Source organism: Crotalus tigris, unplaced genomic scaffold (assembly GCF_016545835.1).
Source record: "Crotalus tigris isolate CLP2741 ecotype Arizona unplaced genomic scaffold, ASM1654583v1 scf7180000017592.2434428, whole genome shotgun sequence".
NCBI lineage: Eukaryota > Metazoa > Chordata > Lepidosauria > Squamata > Viperidae > Crotalus > Crotalus tigris.
The window spans coordinates 2,507-21,337 of NW_024096498.1; the positions used below are offsets into that span (position 1 = coordinate 2,507).

Consider the following 18,831-nt stretch of genomic DNA (forward strand, 5'->3'; position numbering starts at 1 on the left):
ACAAAAACAATTGTGGAGTAAATTTTATCCTTCTTTTAAAAATTCTTTGAATATTCCACCATATCTTACTCCAAAAAGCTTTAATACTTTTACATGACCACCAGATATGATAATAAGTAGCATCCGAGCAGCCACATCTCCAACATTTAGGCTGCAGGTTTGGATACATAGGAGACATTTTTTGTGGATCAAGGTGCCATCTATAAAACATTTTATAAAAGTTTTCCCGTAAGTTTTGGGCTTGCGTGAATTTAACATTCCTTACCCAAATAATCTCCCATGTATCTAATAAAATCGGTTCATCAAAATTTTGTGCCCACTTAACCATGCAATCTTTAACTAGCTCTGCTTCTGAATCCAATTCCACCAAAACACCATAAATTCTTTTAATGTGGGTTCGACTTTGATCTCTAATTTGTTTTAACAAATTCTCATCCTCTCTAAGCAAGCCCACCTTATAATCTATCTTCCACCTTTCCAATAATTGCCTATACTGAAACCATGAATAAATAATATTTTCTTGTGCTAATTCATCCATAGATTTTAATTGCCAGTTTTTACCATCCCACTTAAGTAATTGTGTATAAGAAATAATATCCATCTTAACTCCTCTCCTTATTCCTTCTATTGCATGCCATGGAATAGCCCATAATGGAATTCTTGAATCACTTCTATAGTATTTCTTCCAAACCCGAAGTAAAGAAATTCTTAAGATATGAGATCTAAAGACCCTATCAACCTTTTTATTATAAATTAAATAGGCATGCCATCCAAAAGGTAAATCCCATCCCTCCAAAAGGAGTATATCTACATTTGTTAGATTAACCCAATCACTAATTGATGTTAAAACCACAGCATCGTAATACAATTTCAAATCCGGTACCTTAAGTCCACCTCTCTCTCGTATATCTTGTAAAATTTTAAGTTTTACTCTTGGTTTTTTCCCTGCCCAGATAAATTTATTGATACCTTTCTGCCACTCATCTAAATTTGCTTCTTTCTTTAAAATAGGTATCATTTCAAACTTACAAGAGTCTTTGTCATCATCCAGAAAGGAGGAAACACAAGACAGTGGGGAACACAGGAAGATCCTGAGGTAAATTAAACAGCAGGCAGAACACAGAGAAGAAAAAAGACGGCGGGGAAGGGAAACGCCCCCTTTATAATTAAGGCAACCAATCACAGTGTAGCGCGCCTTCTGCATGAGCAGACAAGACAGTGGGGAACACAGGAAGATCCTGAGGTAAATCAAACAGTAGGCAGAATACAAAGAAGAAAAAAGGCTGGGGGGGGGAGGGAAACGCCCCCTTTATAATTAAGGCAACCAATCAGATCCTCTGGATCTCAACCGTCTTTCAAGGCTGGGAATCCTCCCAAGTGCCGGAAAGGATTGGCAGTCTCGGATTCTCCGTGTTCTCTGAACTTTTGTCCCTGGTTCCTTCTGGAAAGTTCCCTTCCTCATTTGGGTAACCCTTCCGGGGCTTCCTCAGCCTGGGCGACCTGAAGCTGCCTCTGGACTTCAACTCCCAGCATTCCTCAGCCAGGAAGTCGAAGTCCACGGAGCTGAAAGTTGCCAAGGCTGTAAATCATTTAAGACGAATTTTCCCTCGGCTTCCCTCACTGTTTCTGAAGCGCCTTCCTGTTTGAGGGCTGGTCTGAAATGGGATCGCTTTCCTGCTTGAGCAGGGGGCTGGACTAGAAGACCTCCAAGGTCCCTTCCACCACTGTTACTGGGAGCAGAAGAAGGAGAAGACTTCCTGCTTGAGCAGGGGGCTGGACTAGAAGACCTCCAAAGTCCCTTCCAGCTCTGTTCTTCTCTTACCCCACTCCACAGGTGCCTTTGCCCCCCCCCCAGTTCTGTGCAGAGGGCCCTTGCTCACCCAACCCATGACGGGCAACTCTTCCCAGCAGGAAACCTGTCCAACGACAGTGGGTGAAGGGTGGCCCTGCCCACCGTACGCCTTTTGGGTGTCCCAATTCACCCTGCTTGTCCCAAGAACATGTGGCAGCAACGGAGGCGGCCTGCAGCATTTGGGGGTCTGGGAGAGGGGAGGGGAGAGGAGGGAAAAAATGGAATGCTATGGAATGGAATAGAGAATAGAAAATCAAATCGAGAATCAAATAGAATATAGAAAAGAAAAGAAAATAATAGAATATAGAATAGAATATAGAAAAGAATATAGAAGAGAAAAATAGAAAATAATAGAAAATAGAATAGAATATACAAAAAAATATAGCATAGCATAGCATAATAGACTAGAATAGAATAGAATAGAAACCGGAACAAAATAGAATAGAATAGAATAGAATAGAATAGAATAGAATAGAATAGAATAGAATAGAATAGAATAGAATATATGGAATGGAATGGAATGGAATATAGAATAGAATGGAATGGAATAAATAGAATAGAATAGACTCGCAGGAGTCTTCTCCAGCACCATAGTTCAAAGGCCTCAATTCTTTGGCGCTCAGCCTTTCTTATGGTCCAACTTTCACAGCCATACATTGCAACTGGGAAAACCATGGCCTTGGCTATATGTATTTTTGTTGGCAGGGTGATCTCTCTGCTTTTTAGTATGCTTTCTAGATTTGCCATAGTTTTCCTCCCCAGGAGCAAGCGTCTTTTAATTTCTTGGCTGCAGTCCCCATCTGAGGTGATCTTTGAGCCCAGAAAAATAAAATCGGTCACTACCTCCATTTCTTCCCCATCTGTTTGCCAGGAATTGAGAGGGCCGGATGCCACCCCATTTGTGTGAAACTTGCTAAGAACAGCTTTGTGCCCAGAAGTGGCTACATCTTTGGGGTTGATGAGCCCCACTTCTAGTTTTCATTAAGGTCAGAGTTTCCCGACCTTGGCAACTTAAATTGGCGTGGACATCAACTCCCAGAATTCCTCAGCCAGCCTAGATGGCTTCAGATGGACAAGTGGAATAGTCTGAACTAAGACAGGGTCTCATGAGAAAATTGTTTTTAAATTGAATCCTTTATTTATTTATATCTACATACATCCACTTTCCTTTCTTCGCAACACTCCAAATTTATAACAGCCTTGCCCTGTCTGGTATTTTCTTGTAATAGCTGGATTGTTAGGAATAACTTTTTCCATAGTTCCAAAGATTTGAAGGCAGGGAAGGAATGAAGGAAGATAAGAGGGAGAGAAGGAAAACAAGGGAGGCAAAGAAGGAAGAAAGATGGAGGCAGAGGAGGAAAGAAAGATGGCTGGGTGGGTGGAATCAAAGAAAGTTGGATGGAGGGAGGGAGGAAGATAAGAATGGAAGGAGAGGAGGAAGGAAAACAGAAGGAGAAAAGGAAAGAAGACAGAAGAAGGAAGGAAGACGAGAGAGGCAGAAAAGGAAGTCCCACCATTCCATTGCCCAGGCCGAGAAGACTTCCATAACATGGTGCCATAGAATTGCAATGGGATAGATGGTATCTTTTGATATCTAAGGAAGCCAACCATCAAACTGCTTCTGGTGTCACTGCGGTGAGACAATCTGGGCTGCCTCCAAAGTTAATGAGGAGACGTTCTCCAACTATATGTGTTATAGTTTGTTCCGGTGTGCCAGAGTTGCCTTGCAAGCTCTCAGCCATTCCCCACTCAAAGAGCTTTGCCTTAGCATGGCCTGTCCTGATTCTATCAGTCAATCAGAATAGAGCTGGAAGCAACCTTGGAGTCCAGCCCGCTGCTCAAGCAGGAGACACGACTAGTTAATTGTCCTCACTCACTGTCAGGAAGTTTCTCCTTAATTCCAGGTTGTTTCTCTCCTTGATTTGTTTCCATCCATTGTTTCTTTTTTTTTTTTCCAAAGATAATTTTTATTAAATTTTTGAAATTTTACAAAAACAAAACAATCTTCCCCCCAACCTCCCCAACCCTCCCATTCCCTCCCCCGACCTTCCCAGAGCTGAATATAGGCTTAATTAAAATTTCATCAAAAAATCTTAAAAAAAAGATATAAACCATAAATGAATCTAACATTAGTTAGAAATCTAAATACATTAATTAGAAAAATTATAAAATAATTAACAATAGTATATATATAAAAAAACATAAATACAAAAAATAAATGTTGAGAAAGGAAAAGAATAAAAAAAGGAAAAAAGAAGAAAAAAAAGAAAATATTCCATTTTAAATATAAATTGTTAAAAAACTAAGTAATATTTTTTTATATCCAACTTATGTTGTATAAAATCTATCCATTTTTTCCATACCGCAACATACTTCTCTTGCGATTGATCCTTCAAGAAAACCGAAATCTTTGCCATTTCCGCCAAGTAAGAAACTTTAAGAAACCACTCTTGCAAAGTAGGCAAAGATTCCTTCTTCCAACATTGCCCTACTAACAACCTTGCGGCTGTAATTAAATTTAACATCAGTGTAATCTCCTTAGTATCACAATCAATAACGATACCTAACAAAAACAATCGTGGGGTAAATTTTACCCTCCTTCTAAAAATTCTTTGAATATTCCACCATATCTTAATCCAAAAGGCTTTTATATTTTTACACTACCTCTACCTCTATTCGGGTGATTCTCTTCTCCCCCCCCTTCACCCAGGAGGGAGATTTCGAGCCGCGGGACAGCTGTTTCCATCCATTGTTTCTTGTCCTGACTTCAGATGCTTTGGAGAATAAGTTGACCCCCTCCTCTTCTTTGTGGCAGCCCCTCAAATACTGGAAGACTGCTGTCATGTCCCCCCCCCCCAGTCCTTCTTTTCCCTAGACTGGCCATACCCAAATCCTGCAACTGTTCTTCATCTTTTAGTCTCCGGGCCTTTAATCAACTTAGTTGCTCTTCTCTGCATTTTTTCCAAAGTCTCAAAACTCTTTTTTATAATGTGATCAAAACTAAATGCCCTATTCCAGGTGTGGCCTTACTAAGGCTTTAGAAAGCGGTACTAATCCTTCGTGTGATACTGATTCTGTGCCTCCGTTTATACAACCATGATTCGTACTGTATTAGTTTTTTTGGCTGCTACGAGACGCAATCTCATACAATCTCTGGACTCTGTTCCCATCATAAACGCCATCATAAACCCTACCAGCGGTTCAAAGGACGGAGAGATCTAGCAGAAAAGCAGCAAAACACAGCAGTAGGTCCACCTGCCTGTTGAGATTCCTGACTCCTCCAACCAGGTGAGGACCCCAGAAGCGCCAAGACCTCCGAGTTGGCATTTGCGGTGGCAGCGGAGTGGAGTCGGGCGAGGGCAGAGCTATTCCTGGGCATCTGGTGGAAAGCGGGTCAGTCTTGGACTGGGCTGCTCCCTGCTTTTACACAAGAGCAAGTGGTCCCTCCTCTCTGGGAAACGCTAAGGGGGTGGATAGGACACCCTCAATGTTAGGAAAGGCAGTTTCCAGCAGGACGAGGGATTTAGCAACAGATGTGACACAGATGCACCTGTGTTGTTGAGGGGGAAAAAATATTCCAGGAAATTTGGGGAGAGGGGTTGCTCCTTTTCGGGAAGGCTTCTGAATTCTGTCCAGACAGCCAAACAAGGGGAGAGCTGGAACGGGGAGGGGGAAGAAAGGAGGGGACACCTTCATCTAAAGCCCCCACGCCGTTGTGACTCTCAATCCCCCCTCCAAACTCCCCAGGAATTTTTCCAGCGAGATTCCAAGATCTTCCCAGAGGAATCAGACTTTGCTCTCTGTGCTGGGGGGGGGAAATGGGAGGGGCTTTGTGCCTGGAGAGAAACAACTTTGGTTCTGCTGGCTCCTCTGAAAACGTGCTGTGCTTGGCTGGGAGGAACGAGGAAGTGGGCAGGCACGTCCCGTGTGTGACTTCCTTCTCAATCAGTCAACCAATCAGTCAGAATAGAGCTGGACAGGGCCTTGGAGGTCCAACCCTCTGCTCAACTCCAGGCAGAGTCTTCAGTTAATACAATGGGTGTGACCCTAATCCAGGAACTGGCTCCTCTCCCCTCCTTCAGCCATCCCAGAAATTGGAGTACCATCGGTGGGTGGGGTGAGACTTGAGGCCACACCTGCATCCCCTCACAGAGTCATAAGTTGGTCTCGGCCTCCCCCAGACGGTTCCTTTCTCTCTTGCAGGGCAACAAGCTTGCAGCAACCAGCAAATGCCAAGCATGGCTCAGACAGACGATGCCATAGAGATTGCAGCCCTCGGCCGCCCCTTCCAGCTGGGGATGCTGTACGACTGCCGCAAGGATGCTGTAAGGACCCACCCCACTTTGCATCTTAAGAAGACAGAACTCTTGGAATAATTCTTCCAACAGGAATCCTTTATTAAGAGAAAATGGTTGCAGGCATGCTAGACAGGACTTGGGGTCCAAGCTCTCCCATTCAAGGTTTTTAGGGGTTCCCCAGTAGTCCCACCCAATCAACCCCCCTTCCAGTGATAGTTTCAAGTATCACAATTCCACTCCCTTTCTTCTTTCTTCTGTCTGGATGGAGACTTCAGATAACTACATGAAAGGCAATTACTCTCCTTTGGTATGCTAACACTTCGAGGTTACAATAAACACACATTCAGCATTCAGCTCTTTGAAGTGTAAAGAAGGAAGTGAGGGCCATAAAGCCCCTTTGTTCTCCCCTTCTCTCCCTCTTATGGCAGAATCCAGAGAAGGCAGAATTGGGAGTTTCTATATTTGATAATTTAAAGATGAAATATAATTGGATTCTGACATCCGGCCCCTCTTAACAATAAGAGAGATCCACCTGAAAGAAAACACAAGTATAAAATTTAGTCAGGCTTGTTAGGATACTCTGTGTGAAACTTCTTCAATAGCTTCGGGGCTCTGACATGACGTTTATGGACCCACTCATTTTGTGAGGGAGGGAGGTGTTTCCAGGCAACTAGGTACTGAGTTGCTCCATGATATCTCCTAGAGTCAAGGACTTCCTTTATTTCGAAGTGTTGTTCACCCTCCACCATGATTGGAGGTGGGGGGGGGATTTTTGGCCGTAGAGGTGACTGATGCTCCCTTTTCAGCAAGCTGCAATGAAAAATTGGGTGTATTTGCCTGAGATTTTTGGGTAATTCTAATTCTACTGTTACTGGATTTATGATTCTTTTGAATTGGAAAAGGTCCTATGTATTTTGGTCCAAGTTTTTTACAGGGCTGTAGGGACTTTAGGTATTTTGTAGATAAGTACACCATCTCTCCTATAATGAATGGTGTAGGCTCAACCCTTTTTTATCGGCTTGTGTTTTGTAAGCCTGCCTAGCTTCATCTAGTGCTTTTCTGACTATTGGCCAGGTGTTTTGTAATTTTTCCATCCATTCTTTCAGCGAGGGGATCGTTGGTTCGTTTGGGGTTAATTCTGGCATGGGGTGAAGTTTGAACGGTGGTATTTGAATAAGAGTGTAACCTGTTGCTGGAGTGGACTGCATTATTGTAGGAACTTTGCAAAGGGGAGTAATCCGCCACTCCCGGTTGCTGGAGGAGGAAACAAGAAAACATCTAAATATTGCTTAGTACGAGTTCATTCAAAAATTTTTTCAGCCCCCCCCATTCCTTGAGGGTGGTGGCTACGATGTCAGTCCCTGAAGTGGTCCTAAGAGGGCTTAAATAAAAATTCACTTCCAAAATGCAGACGTTAAATTGCACCCCCCTGTCAGAGATGATGCGTTGGGGTGCCACAGCAATCTGTAAATGTGTTGCGATGAAAAGTTTGCCTAAGGCTTTTGCAGTTGGGAATTTTTGGAAGGGATAAAGTGCACCTGTTTGGAAAACAAGTCCGTGACCGTCCAGACCACAGTATTCCCATTGCTTTCTGGCAATTCCACTATAAAATCCAGGGCTATTTCTCTCCAGGGGGCTGAGGGACTTGCCACTGTTTGCAATAGTCCTGGCACTTTCCCTTGCAACCTCTTTGCCGTGGCACATTTTGGACAACTGGCTATATAACTTTCAATGTCCTTTTTCATGGATGGCCACCACAATTGCCGTTTAATTAAATGTAAAGTTTTTACAAATCCAAAATGCCCTGCTGATTTTGTGTCATGGAAAGGTGCATGAAAGTTACTCTTTGAGTTGTTGTTATATATAACTTTTCCCCTACCCAAGGCAACCCGTCTCTCATTGTGCACACATTTTTGTTTTTCTGGAACCATTCATCTGTTTCCAAACTTTTTCTGAATTCAATTCCAGTTTGGCTGTCCAGTTGTGGTTTTAATTTGGCTTGGGTTTTTGTGGTTACTGGTGCTGCCAGTTGTGACTCTGCCATTATGGTCTAGAGTCTGTGGTTCGTGCGCTGTTATATTGGGGCATGCGAGATAGAGCATCTGCCAGGAATTTCTTTCTTCCTGTAATGTTTGGGTTTAAATTGGGAATTGGTTGAAAATGCTGGGACAGCGGGCTTGTTTGGGATTGGTTTCCTGGAAGTTTTCAGGGCTTCTAAATTTTTGTGATCAGTACCACCTGGAAGGGATTTTGTGCCTTCAGGAAACTGTCGCCACGTGATTAATGCCCAACGTTTATCCCAAAGCCTCCTTCTCCCATCGGGCCCAGCGCTGTTCTGTTTCCGGAGTTTCTTGGATGTATCTGCACAGGGTTGCAATACTGCATCATCATTTTCTTGTAATAGCACAGCCCCCACTGCCACATCACTTGCATCTGCCTGTATTACGAAGGGCTTGTCCATGTCTGGGTGCCTTAGTATTGGTTCGGCAGAAAAAAGTCTCTTTAGTCTCTCAAACGCTGCTTGGCACTCCATTGTCCATGTTAGTGGATGGCTAGGTTTTACTGAGGATGCTCCCTTCGTTTTTAGTAAGTTAGTGAGGGGCAAGGCTATCTGGGCAAATGAGGGGATGAATTGGCGATAAAAGTTTGCAAAGCCCAGGAAACTTTGTCGTTGCTTTCTTGTGCGGGGTGGTGCCCAATTTAGTACTGCTTTGACCTTCTCTGGGTCCATTTCAATGCCCTGTGGGGATATGCGATAGCCTAGGTAGTCTATCCTTTCCTGGTGGAATTCGCATTTTGAGAGTTTGGCATATAGGTGAGCGGCTCGCAGCTTCTTTAAAACCGCTCTGACAAGTTTGAAGTGTTCTTCTTTTGTTTCGGTAAAGATAAGAATGTCGTCCAAGTAAACAAGGACCCCCTTAAACAGGTGCTCCCTTAGAACGTCATTGATTAATTGCATAAAGACTGCAGGGCCCCTTGTAATCCAAATGGCAAGACTTTGAATTGATAGCACCCCATGGGGCAGTTAAATGCAGTCTTCCATTCGTCCCCTTCCTTGATTCTCACTCGATAGTAAGCTTCCCTTAAGTCTAGTTTAGAAAAAATTTTCCCTTTCGATAGGTGTGACAGCATGTCTTTCATGAGGGGAAGCGGGTATAGGTTGCTTTCACTGATTGTATTCAGGGCCCTATAATCCACGCATAAACGTAAAGAGCCATCCTTCTTCTCTCTAAAAAGGACAGGGGCAGCCACTTTAGGCTTGGCTGGCTCAATGAACCCTCTCTCCAGGTTTTTTTTTATAAATCTTTCCATTTCCTCCTTCTCCTTTGGGCTCATGGAGTATAATCTGGGCTTTGGGAGTTTTGCCCCAGGCTTGAATTCAATGGTACAGTCTGTGGGTCGGTGGGGGGAAGCTCATTCGCCCTCTCCTCACTGAAGACTTCAGCAAGGTCCCTATTTTCCTCTGGTATTTTTTTTAATCTTTTTTCTCTCCTATGGATGCTTATTCTATTCTTGATTCTGGTAGCCTCCTTTGGGGGTTTTAAGTCCAATAGCGTCCCCCTTCGGGAATTTGATTTCGTCGTTCCAATTTACCCAGGGGTTCCATTTTTTCAAACCAGTCCATCCCTAGGATCATTGGGAATTCCATGCCTGGGGTCACCACAAACGTTATGTCCTCCTCATGTTTGTCCAGGGAGAGGTGTATTGGTAAAGTGGTTAGGGTAGCTGGCATCCCCCCCCCTGCTATGGATCCATCTAACTGGACCACTGAGATCGGTTGTTCCAGTCTCCTCGATGGGGCAGCCCAGATCCCCACTAGTGTGGGCTAGTGAGGCAGGGGATACAGCCAGAGTCTATTAAGGCTTTCACCTTCACAGCTTCGGGGACATGTAGGGGGGATTCAAATATAGTCACTGTTTTGAAGATGGGTGGATGCATCCACTTACCAGGGGTTCGCCCTCGAGCTGTCATCTGAGGCATCCACCGGCCCTGTGGTGTAGGCTTGAGTCCTTTCCCTTTGGTGAGCAGAGGTGGTGGTTTCTGCAATTTCCATCATTCTCATGGCCGTTTCTTTTGGCTTAGCTGAATACTTTCCGGGTTTGTTGATTGGGGATCTGTCTGGGTTGTGATGGGGGGCCTTTGAGCGGCATTCTACAGCTCGATGCCCTTCTCTTCCGCACTTGAAACATCCCATTTGCTTCTTGGCTGTATCCGATGATTTCACCGGTTGGTGGGTCAGCTCAGGCGGGGGGCGGCTCCATTGTTTTCCTCGGCGGTGCCTCTTCAATATGTCGATCTCTGCTTCCTCTGCCAAGACGTACCATTCCTCAAGTCGCTGTGGGTCCCCTCGGGGCAGGCAAGCATCATATAGATCATAGTTTAGTCCGTCTTTGAAACGGCCAAGGAGGATGTCTTCTGGCCAATTCAGTTTGCTGGCAATGGCCCGGAATTCTTGTGTATACTCAGCCACTGGGCGTTTGCCCTGCCTCAGCGTTGTTATTCTTTCACGGGCTTTGCGATCAGCCAGGGGGGGTCTTTCAAAATCGTCTCTCAAAGAGGACATGAAACCCCGGTTGAAGTTATGAGTTCTTGGGGCATTGAGTCATGCAAGTTCACTACCCAATCCGCAGCTGGGTCCATCCAGGGCAGATTGCACGATCCGGATGCGGGCTTTGTCGCTGGGAAGATCCTGCCCATATTCCTCCATGTAGCTGAGGACTTGGGTTAGGAAAAACCCCAAGCGTGTTGGCTCCCCTTTGAATTTCACTTCCAACGGTGGACGTCTGGGAATGGATCGGTGCCTCTGTTGTGGGTGGTAGGGCCTTCCGTCCAGATTGCCATCTGTGGTCCGGTAGGGGGTGGGAGCTCCTGGATCAGTAGTGTCCCTGGGGTTGCAGGTTCATGTCCCCCTCGGTGTCTTCCCTTTGCTCGCTCCAGGACTAAAAACGGGGCGGCCGTTTATTGGGTCAGTATCTCCTCTTAGGAGCTGAGGAGTTCTTTCATCAGGTCAATAGCTTTCTCTAGGATCCAGTCTGAGTACGGTGCCCAGCTTCATCCCTCTTCACTTGCGTGCAGGGATTTCTCCCATCTCCTGCTTACATTCTGGTTGCTTGGTCCCCCGTCTCAGGGTCACCTTTCTTGATTCCTTTCTCCACTCACTTTTCTTTCCAACGTTCATCGACCAGCGAGGCTTGTGGTACTGTGTCTCCACCACTTCTTCTCCCGAGGAATCTGACCTCTCAGATCCCAACATCTGGCAAGGTTCCAACTGGGTCAGCGGCTCTCTTTCCAGGGAGTTTTCCCCCTCTCTTTCTCCATTGTCTGACATGGTAAATTTTTTGCAAAATCCCCGGCAAGGGTCTCCCTTCCAGGTGGATTAATTTTTCAATCCTGTCTAATGTAAGGACCCACCCCACTTTGATCTTAAGAGACAGAACTCTTGGAATAATTCTTCCAACAGAATACTTTATTAAGAGAAAATGGTTGCAGGGCATGCTAGGACAGGAAGCTCTCCCATTCAAGGTTTTAAGGGGTTCCCCAGTAGTCCCACCCAATCAACCCCCCTTCCAGTGATAGTTTCAAGTATCACAATTCCACTCCCTTTCTTCTTTCTTCCGTCTGGATGGAGACTTCAGATAACTACATGAAAGGCAATTACTCTCCTTTGGTATGCTAACACTTCGAGGTTACAATAAACACACATTCAGCATTCAGCTCTTTGAAGTGTAAAGAAGGAAGTGAGGGCCATAAAGCCCCTTTGTTCTCCCCCTTCTCTCCCTCTTATGGCAGAATCCAGAGAGGGCAGAATTGGGAGTTTCTATATTTGATAATTTAAAGATGAAATATAATTGGATTCTGACAGATGCCCTCGTCCCAGGTAGGAGCCAGAGGAGAGGCTGATGGGTGGGCATCCCTGGCAGGAAAGCTGGGAGGGAGGGAGGGAGGGAGACAGGCACTGCCATCAATTGCAGGCTTAGCCCAAGCACACTTAAGAGCTGGCATCCTGAACACAGGGCCTGCTACTACCAGCTAGCTGAGTAGGGTCTTCTGCCTGGCACGTGTATGCAGCAGTGCTGGCCCTGACTACCAAACGTGGGGTGGGTTTCCATACCAAACTCACTGAAATGCTTTGGGAAAGGACAAAACCTCTCTACTCAGTCAAGGGCCTTTGGGGGGGTTTGCAGTGTTTTGCAAAACAGACCATTTCCCTGGTGACTGGTGGACAGAACAAAGGATGTTACCCTCAGGGAGAAAGGATGTCCCCTTGTCCAAGCTCTCTGGGGCTTCTCTATCCAGTTTCAGATTTATCTCCCTGTCTTCTCCTGTTCCGAGCAGGCGTCACCCTTTGGGACTACAGCTCCCTTCAGAAGGACCTGACCACCAGGCCTCAGCCCAATACAGAAACTATAATCATTGCATCTGACAATATTGATGACAAGGCCTCTGCCCTGGACATCTCAGGATCCCTCAAGAGCAGCTTCCTGGGGGGGCTGGTTGATGTGAGAGGATCAGCCAAGTATCTTTACAACACCAAGAAGTCCAAGCAACAGGCTAGAGTCACCGTCCAGTACAAAACCACCACCAGGTATGAACAGCTGACCATGAGCCACCTGGGAATCCAGAATATCTCCCACCCAGCAGTCTTTGAGCATGGCACGGCCACCCATGTGGTCACCGCCATCCTCTACGGAGCCCAGGCTTTCTTCGTGTTTGACCGAGATGATTCCTCAACAGAAATGGTAAAAAATATAGAAGGAAATCTCCACGTCACAATCAGGAAGATGATATCCGTCACAGGACAAGGAGATATGAAGCTAAACGAGGAGGAGAAAGAGAGTGTGCTGAAGTTCAGTTGCACGTTCCATGGAGACTTTTCTCTGGAGAAAAATCCAGTGACCTTCCAAGATGCCATGACTCTGCCAAAAATGTTAGGGAAAGATGGGGAGAAGGCTGTTCCTGTGTGGGTCTCGCTCTACCCACTGACCAAGCTGGACACCAGAGCAGCTAAGATGGTCCGTGAGATCAGCCTAGCGTTGATCTTTGATGTTGAAAGCATCTTGGAGGAACTCGACGAAATCCAGATGCAAAGTAACGATCTAGCCAAGGATCCCATTTGTGACACCTTCCCTGAGATCAAGAGGAAGATCCAGCAGTTTAAGAATCTGTTAAAGCAACACAGGCAGACTTTCCAGAAAGACCTGGCCAGAGTGTTGCCTTCCATCCGGGGTGGAGGGCAGGAGGAAGGGAGCCTGGTGGATATCTTGACCTCTGTCAAGCAGTCTCCCTTCAACAGCCAAAGACTCCACAAATTTCTGGACACGAAGAAAAGAGAAATTAACTTTGTCAAATCTTTTCTGACTATTTTAAATAAGATACAAATTATCTCATCTCAGAACAAGTTGGAAGAAATAGTTCTCGACCCTCAGAATGGATCCGTGGTCTCCTTTATATTCACTTCTTTACACGAAGAGGAGCCGTTTCTGTTGAGCTTACGGGACAAGCTTCAGGAGCGATTCTTGCAAGAATCAGCTAAGTCCACAAGATCCACTCCTGGGGTGAAGAAAGGCAAGGCCTGGTTTGAGGACCAGGAGAGGACCCACAATGCTCGCCAAGCGGCCAAATCCATGAAAGACTTTTTCACTGTCAACCAATCGAATGAGAAGGTCCGCTTTCTCGTGGCCTCACTCCCAGATGTGGAGACCCCAGGAGCCTCAATATACCTTTATGAAGATGGAAAGCTGGTCAGCAAGAACTTTGAGTTGCCCTCAAAACCTGTCCCTTTGCAGATTACTGAACTGAGACACAACAGCATTCAGCTGAAATTTCAGCCAGCTGAACATGGGAGGGCTTCCACCTCCAGCTATCTGGTAGAGTACAAGATTGCAGGGGAAGAAAACTGGAATACCGTGAGGACAGAGGATGCCGGGGAGTTGTTCCTGCTGAAAGATCTGCCTCCAAACACAGAGTACCAGTTCCAGTATGCTGCTTGTTGCAAGCTTGGATTTAGTGAATCCAGTGACCTGAGCCCACCCATAAAGACCTTTCCCACCAGCCCTCCTGAGAAATTAAGAAAGGTCACTGCAGCATCTTCTGTCATCTCTGTGGCCTGGATGAGTCCCAGCATCGTTGCCTCAGGAGTTATGGTCAAGGAGTACAAAGTGGAGTACAGAATGGTAGAGGCTGGAGTTGAGAAGGACCAGTGGACTGGAAAAAGGACTGGGAGAAAAACAGAGTTTTACCCCATCGAAGGTCTGAAGCCCCAGACGGCATATAGAATACGGGTGTCAGCCGTGTGTGACAACAGAGCTCTGGGTGTCCCCAGTGAGGAGGTGGAAGTCTCCACATCACTGGAGGAAGAAGATGCAGGCAACGTAGCCCACCAGTTCCTTCAGGGAAGCTCCCTGGTGGAGGACACACATCCGTTAGTGTTCGCCCTTCCTCTGAAGAAAGTCCCCTCAGATGCCTCCAGCTCCTGTCTCATATACCAGCTTGGAAAGGAGAACCCAAAAGTGCCCAACAAAGTGATCCTGATGATGGGAGCAACATGGTCTGGGAAAACCACACTGCTCAACGGGATGATCAATTATATTCTGGGCGTCCAGTGGGGAGATAATTTCAGATTCAAACTGATTCACGAAACCACCCCGAGAAGCGAAGCTGGAAGCAGGACGTCTGAAGTCACTGTCTTTGTGGTGCACCATCAGGAGGGTTTCCGGATTCCCTATTCTCTCACAATCATTGACACTCCAGGATTTGGAGGCAGAAGAGACGCAGAGCAAGACAAACTGGTTGAAAAGCAGCTCCGAGAATTTTTCTCCGCCCCAGGGGGCATTGGCCACGTTGATGCTATTTGCTTGGTGGCCCAGGCCTTCCTTGCCCATTCAGTTCATGCCCAGAAATGCATCTTTGATTCCATGCTTTCCTTGTTGGGAAAAGACGTGAAGGATAACGTCCAGCTCCTGATCACCTTTGCTGATGGGGGAACCCCACCTGTCCTGGAGGCCCTCAAGGAGGCTGACCTGCCTTGTGATCGGGACAAGTCGGGAACCCCTCTGCATATTAGATTCAACCATTCATCCCTCTTTACTCACGAAGAAAGTGGAGGAAGTCATAATGCTGCTGCTAAAATATACTGGAAAATGTGCACCAACAGCATGAAGAACTTCTTTGACTCACTAATGTTGCTGGAAACCAAAAGGTTAACTTTGACCATGGAGATTCCCAAGGAACGTCTGGAGATGGAAGCTGCTCTTAGAAGACCTCCCTCTCTTAAGGTTGAACTAGTCGAACCAAATAGTTTCCAGATCAGGATTGATCCAGTCGCCATTGGGAAGCCTTCAGTCTCCTGGTACCAGGTGGAATATCGGATTGCAGGGCAGAATTGGAAGAGTCTCCATACTGAAGGCCCTAAAGATCAATTCACCGTGGAGGATGTCCAACTAAATCTTCAGTTCCAATTCCGATGTGCAGCTGTGACTGAATTTGGGCTCGGTCAATGGAGCAAGGAGATCACTTGCATCTATCCTAGGGGGAGGCCTGCAGAGGTAACTTGACACCTTCTTTGGAGGAAGAGCGGGGGAGGAGGAGAACAAGGAGGCAGTAGAATAGGCTGATACCAGTTTTGGGTGCTCCATCACTGGAGATTTTGAAGATTTTTCGCATTTGCAGCAAAGAAACTCCAGGGAAATTCTTTTACCAAGAGTTTAAGTTTCCTGATAGATCCATATAGGCCAGTGGTTCTCAACCTGTAGGTCGGGACCCCATTTGGGGTCGAACGACCATTTCACAGGGGTCGCCAAACAATACAGTCCGCCATTTCCCCCCCTTTTCCTTAGCTATGCTACTCCCTTTTATTCTATTGGCTTTTGAAAGCCAATAGAATAGACTCTCTTGAATAGAGTCTAATTCTATTGGCTTTCCAAAGCCAATAGGAATTGTCCAGGCTGTCTCTGCCCTGCTGAGCCCGCCAAAATTCCCATTCTGCAAACGGTGCTGCACCAGTTGAGTAATCCTCAACTTACAACCAGTTGAGTAGTCCTCGACCTACAGCCGGTTGGGGGTTGCGGCATTAAAAAAGTTGAGAACCACTGATATAGGCACAGTAGAAGCAAAGCTAGTTTTCAGGTTTTGCCATTAAAAAGAGCACAGCAATAATCCCCCCTTTCCTCCCCGGGTCACCATTGTCCGTTGTCCACCAATCCAGTTCAGTCATTGTGTTGGGAAACACCTTAAGGTGCTGGAAACTTTCTCAGGCCACAACCCGTGCACATACATTCCTCATTCCCCTCCCAGCCACCCATCAATTCCAATCATCCCCTTCCGCCCTCCCTAGTTTTTGTTGTCTGGTGGTGAGTAAGGTTTGCAAAACGGGTCAGCCATGATGCACGAGGCCACGGGAGCCGAGCAAGAGAGACTAGTCTCTGACCTGATGGAGACAGTGCCGGTGGCCGAGGACCATTTTGCAGAATGGAGGGAGCGACTACAAGCGTGAGGTCCATCCTGTGGGATGTCACAGACAGGAACAGGGCTGAGTGGGAAGACCACTCGGGGAACCTGCTGGAGGGGGGGCAGATCTGATCCAAGTCAGGTCCTTTTTTAATCCCCCTCCATTTCTTGCTTGACTTCTGGGTGAGGAGAGCTCTTAGCAACCTGAGCAACGCAGCCTCTCCTTTGGCTGATTCTGTTTTGCTTTTCACGCAGAAATCTCAGGTTATGTGCTGTGCGGCTGGTCTGCATATGACTGTACGCATCCAAGGTAAAGTCTTGGGTCCTGGGGTTCAGGTGGGGTGGAAGCTACTGTTCTGGGTGGGGGGGAACAAGCTATGACGGTCGTACACTGCTGACCAGTCCCCTTCTTCTCTCTTCTCTCCTTTCGGTTGTAGGGTCTGAACAGAGGATCGTCCTTGTGGGCATAAGCGGAAATGGGAAAAGTGCAACGGGAAACACAATTCTGGGAAGCAACGTCTTTAAAAGTTCCATGTCAAGTGAATCACTAACAAGAGTATGTCAAAAGGAGGACACACAGCTAAACGGCAGGAAGGTTGTGGTTGTTGATACGCCTGGCTTTTTTCATACCTGTTGTTCAGTCAACGACGTTGTTGCAGAAGTGAGGAAGTCCGTGAAGTTTTGCTCCCTGGGTCCCCATGTCATTCTGCATGTGGTGCGTTCTGGTCGTTTCATCTGGGACGAGGAGGAGGTGGCTCAGCTGATCCACATGATTTTTGGCCTTAAAGCCAAAAATTACATCATTCTTTTGTTCACCCACAAAGAGGATCTGGAAGGTACATCTATCGAAAATTTCATAGCTGTATGTGGTAAAAAACTGCAGCAATATGCTGCTGAATGTGGGAACCGGTTCCTGGCTTTCAACAACAGGGCCGAAGGGGCAGAACGAGAGGCTCAGGTGGCCAAACTGATGACCATGATTGATCGTCTGGTGGAAACGAACAGAGATGCTCCTTATTACACGGAAAAGATGATGAGCTTCAACAAAAGACGCAAGAGGCCAGAAAGTCTCTTTAATTGAGCCTTGGCTCCCAAGGTAGCAACTCTGCCAAACGCCACAGACCTTCCGTTCTGGGTTCTAATCCAGCCCTTGCCATGTGACCTCTGAAGAACCCAAGCCAGAGATTCGTGGCTGAGTTCCACTCAGCCGATTCCTTCTCTTGAGAATCCGCTTCCTCCCCCTTGGATGACAGGACTTTTTTCAAGGGTACGGGAAGATCCTGCCCACCCGTCCCAGGATCAGTAGGTCCCACAGCCAAATGCTCTCCCATCCTGGACCCGTGTCCCTTAGGGAGGACCAGGTCTTTGGGGCTTCCCACCTGTCTGTCCTTCGAGATAGACCAGGTCGGGAAGCCAACAACACAAGAAATGTTAGAGCTCAACTTTACGGGGAGAGATTATAGCAGGAGAATCTGGAGAGCATCTCCCCTTCGCTCCTTCTGGCACCAAAGAGCATCAAACCAGGGCAGCCTTGAGCTTCTTTCTCACCCCTTCCCGTTATCCTGGAGCGGATTCGTTTTTTCCTGACAGCTGCCACATATTTTCTGAAAGGGTGAGTCTGTACTCCTGTACATCAGGGGTCTCCAAATCATGGGCTGTGGACTGATGCCGGTCTATGGCCCACCAGGAACTGGGCTGCACAAATGGCCAAAGCCCCATTCCTGCATGGGTGGGATCCAGGCAGCATGTGAAACCAGGGCCCCCTGCTCCATGGAAAAACCGCCTTCCACGGAACTGGTCCCTGGTGTCCAAAAGGTTGGGGAGTGCTGCTCTACACCACCTTCCAGAGACAACACCTGGACTCAGTAGGGCAGTCATGACTGTTTCAATCAGAGACCTTCTTATTAAATCTCTTTCCTTACAAAAGTTTGTTTGTGTGTGTGTGTGTGTGTGTGTGTGTCAGGGGGACTAATGAACCTCAGCCTAACCAGCTCTGTCTGCAATGTGATCCAAAGGCAGAGGAGAACGGGGATGTTGTCCAATCGTCCTGGAGAGAGGGGGACATGGAATTCGTGTCAGATTATACTCGAGGGATGGAGCAGAACGCAGGGTATCCCCCGTAGCTTTTCACACTGGCTCCAGGAAGGGGGTCTGAGGAAATCAGGCTCCTGCTGGGTCCTTCCCATCTCTTAGTGTCCGTCAGCTCCACTCCAGATGCTTCTCTTCGCCGACTTG

General features: G+C 46.7%; 1 protein-coding gene across 3 annotated transcripts; it reads left to right on the forward strand.

The window, feature by feature from the left end:
* The first annotated feature begins 897 nt into the window (after positions 1-897).
* On the forward strand, positions 898-18,522 carry LOC120317728. 3 transcript variants are annotated; one of them, XM_039364575.1, is made up of 6 exons: positions 898-1,096; positions 6,056-6,172; positions 12,014-12,028; positions 12,487-15,695; positions 16,852-16,906; positions 17,034-18,522. In XM_039364575.1, the coding sequence occupies exons 2-6, from the start codon at positions 6,082-6,084 to the stop codon at positions 17,675-17,677; spliced, it is 4,014 nt and encodes a 1,337-aa protein (XP_039220509.1). In that variant the 5' UTR covers positions 898-1,096; positions 6,056-6,081; the 3' UTR covers positions 17,678-18,522. The 3 variants fall into 3 exon arrangements, with proteins under 3 accessions (XP_039220509.1, XP_039220503.1, XP_039220494.1); XM_039364569.1 differs by lacking the exon at positions 898-1,096 and adding an exon at positions 4,828-5,245; XM_039364560.1 differs by lacking the exon at positions 898-1,096 and adding an exon at positions 4,828-5,140.
* Positions 18,523-18,831: the final 309 nt, after the last annotated feature.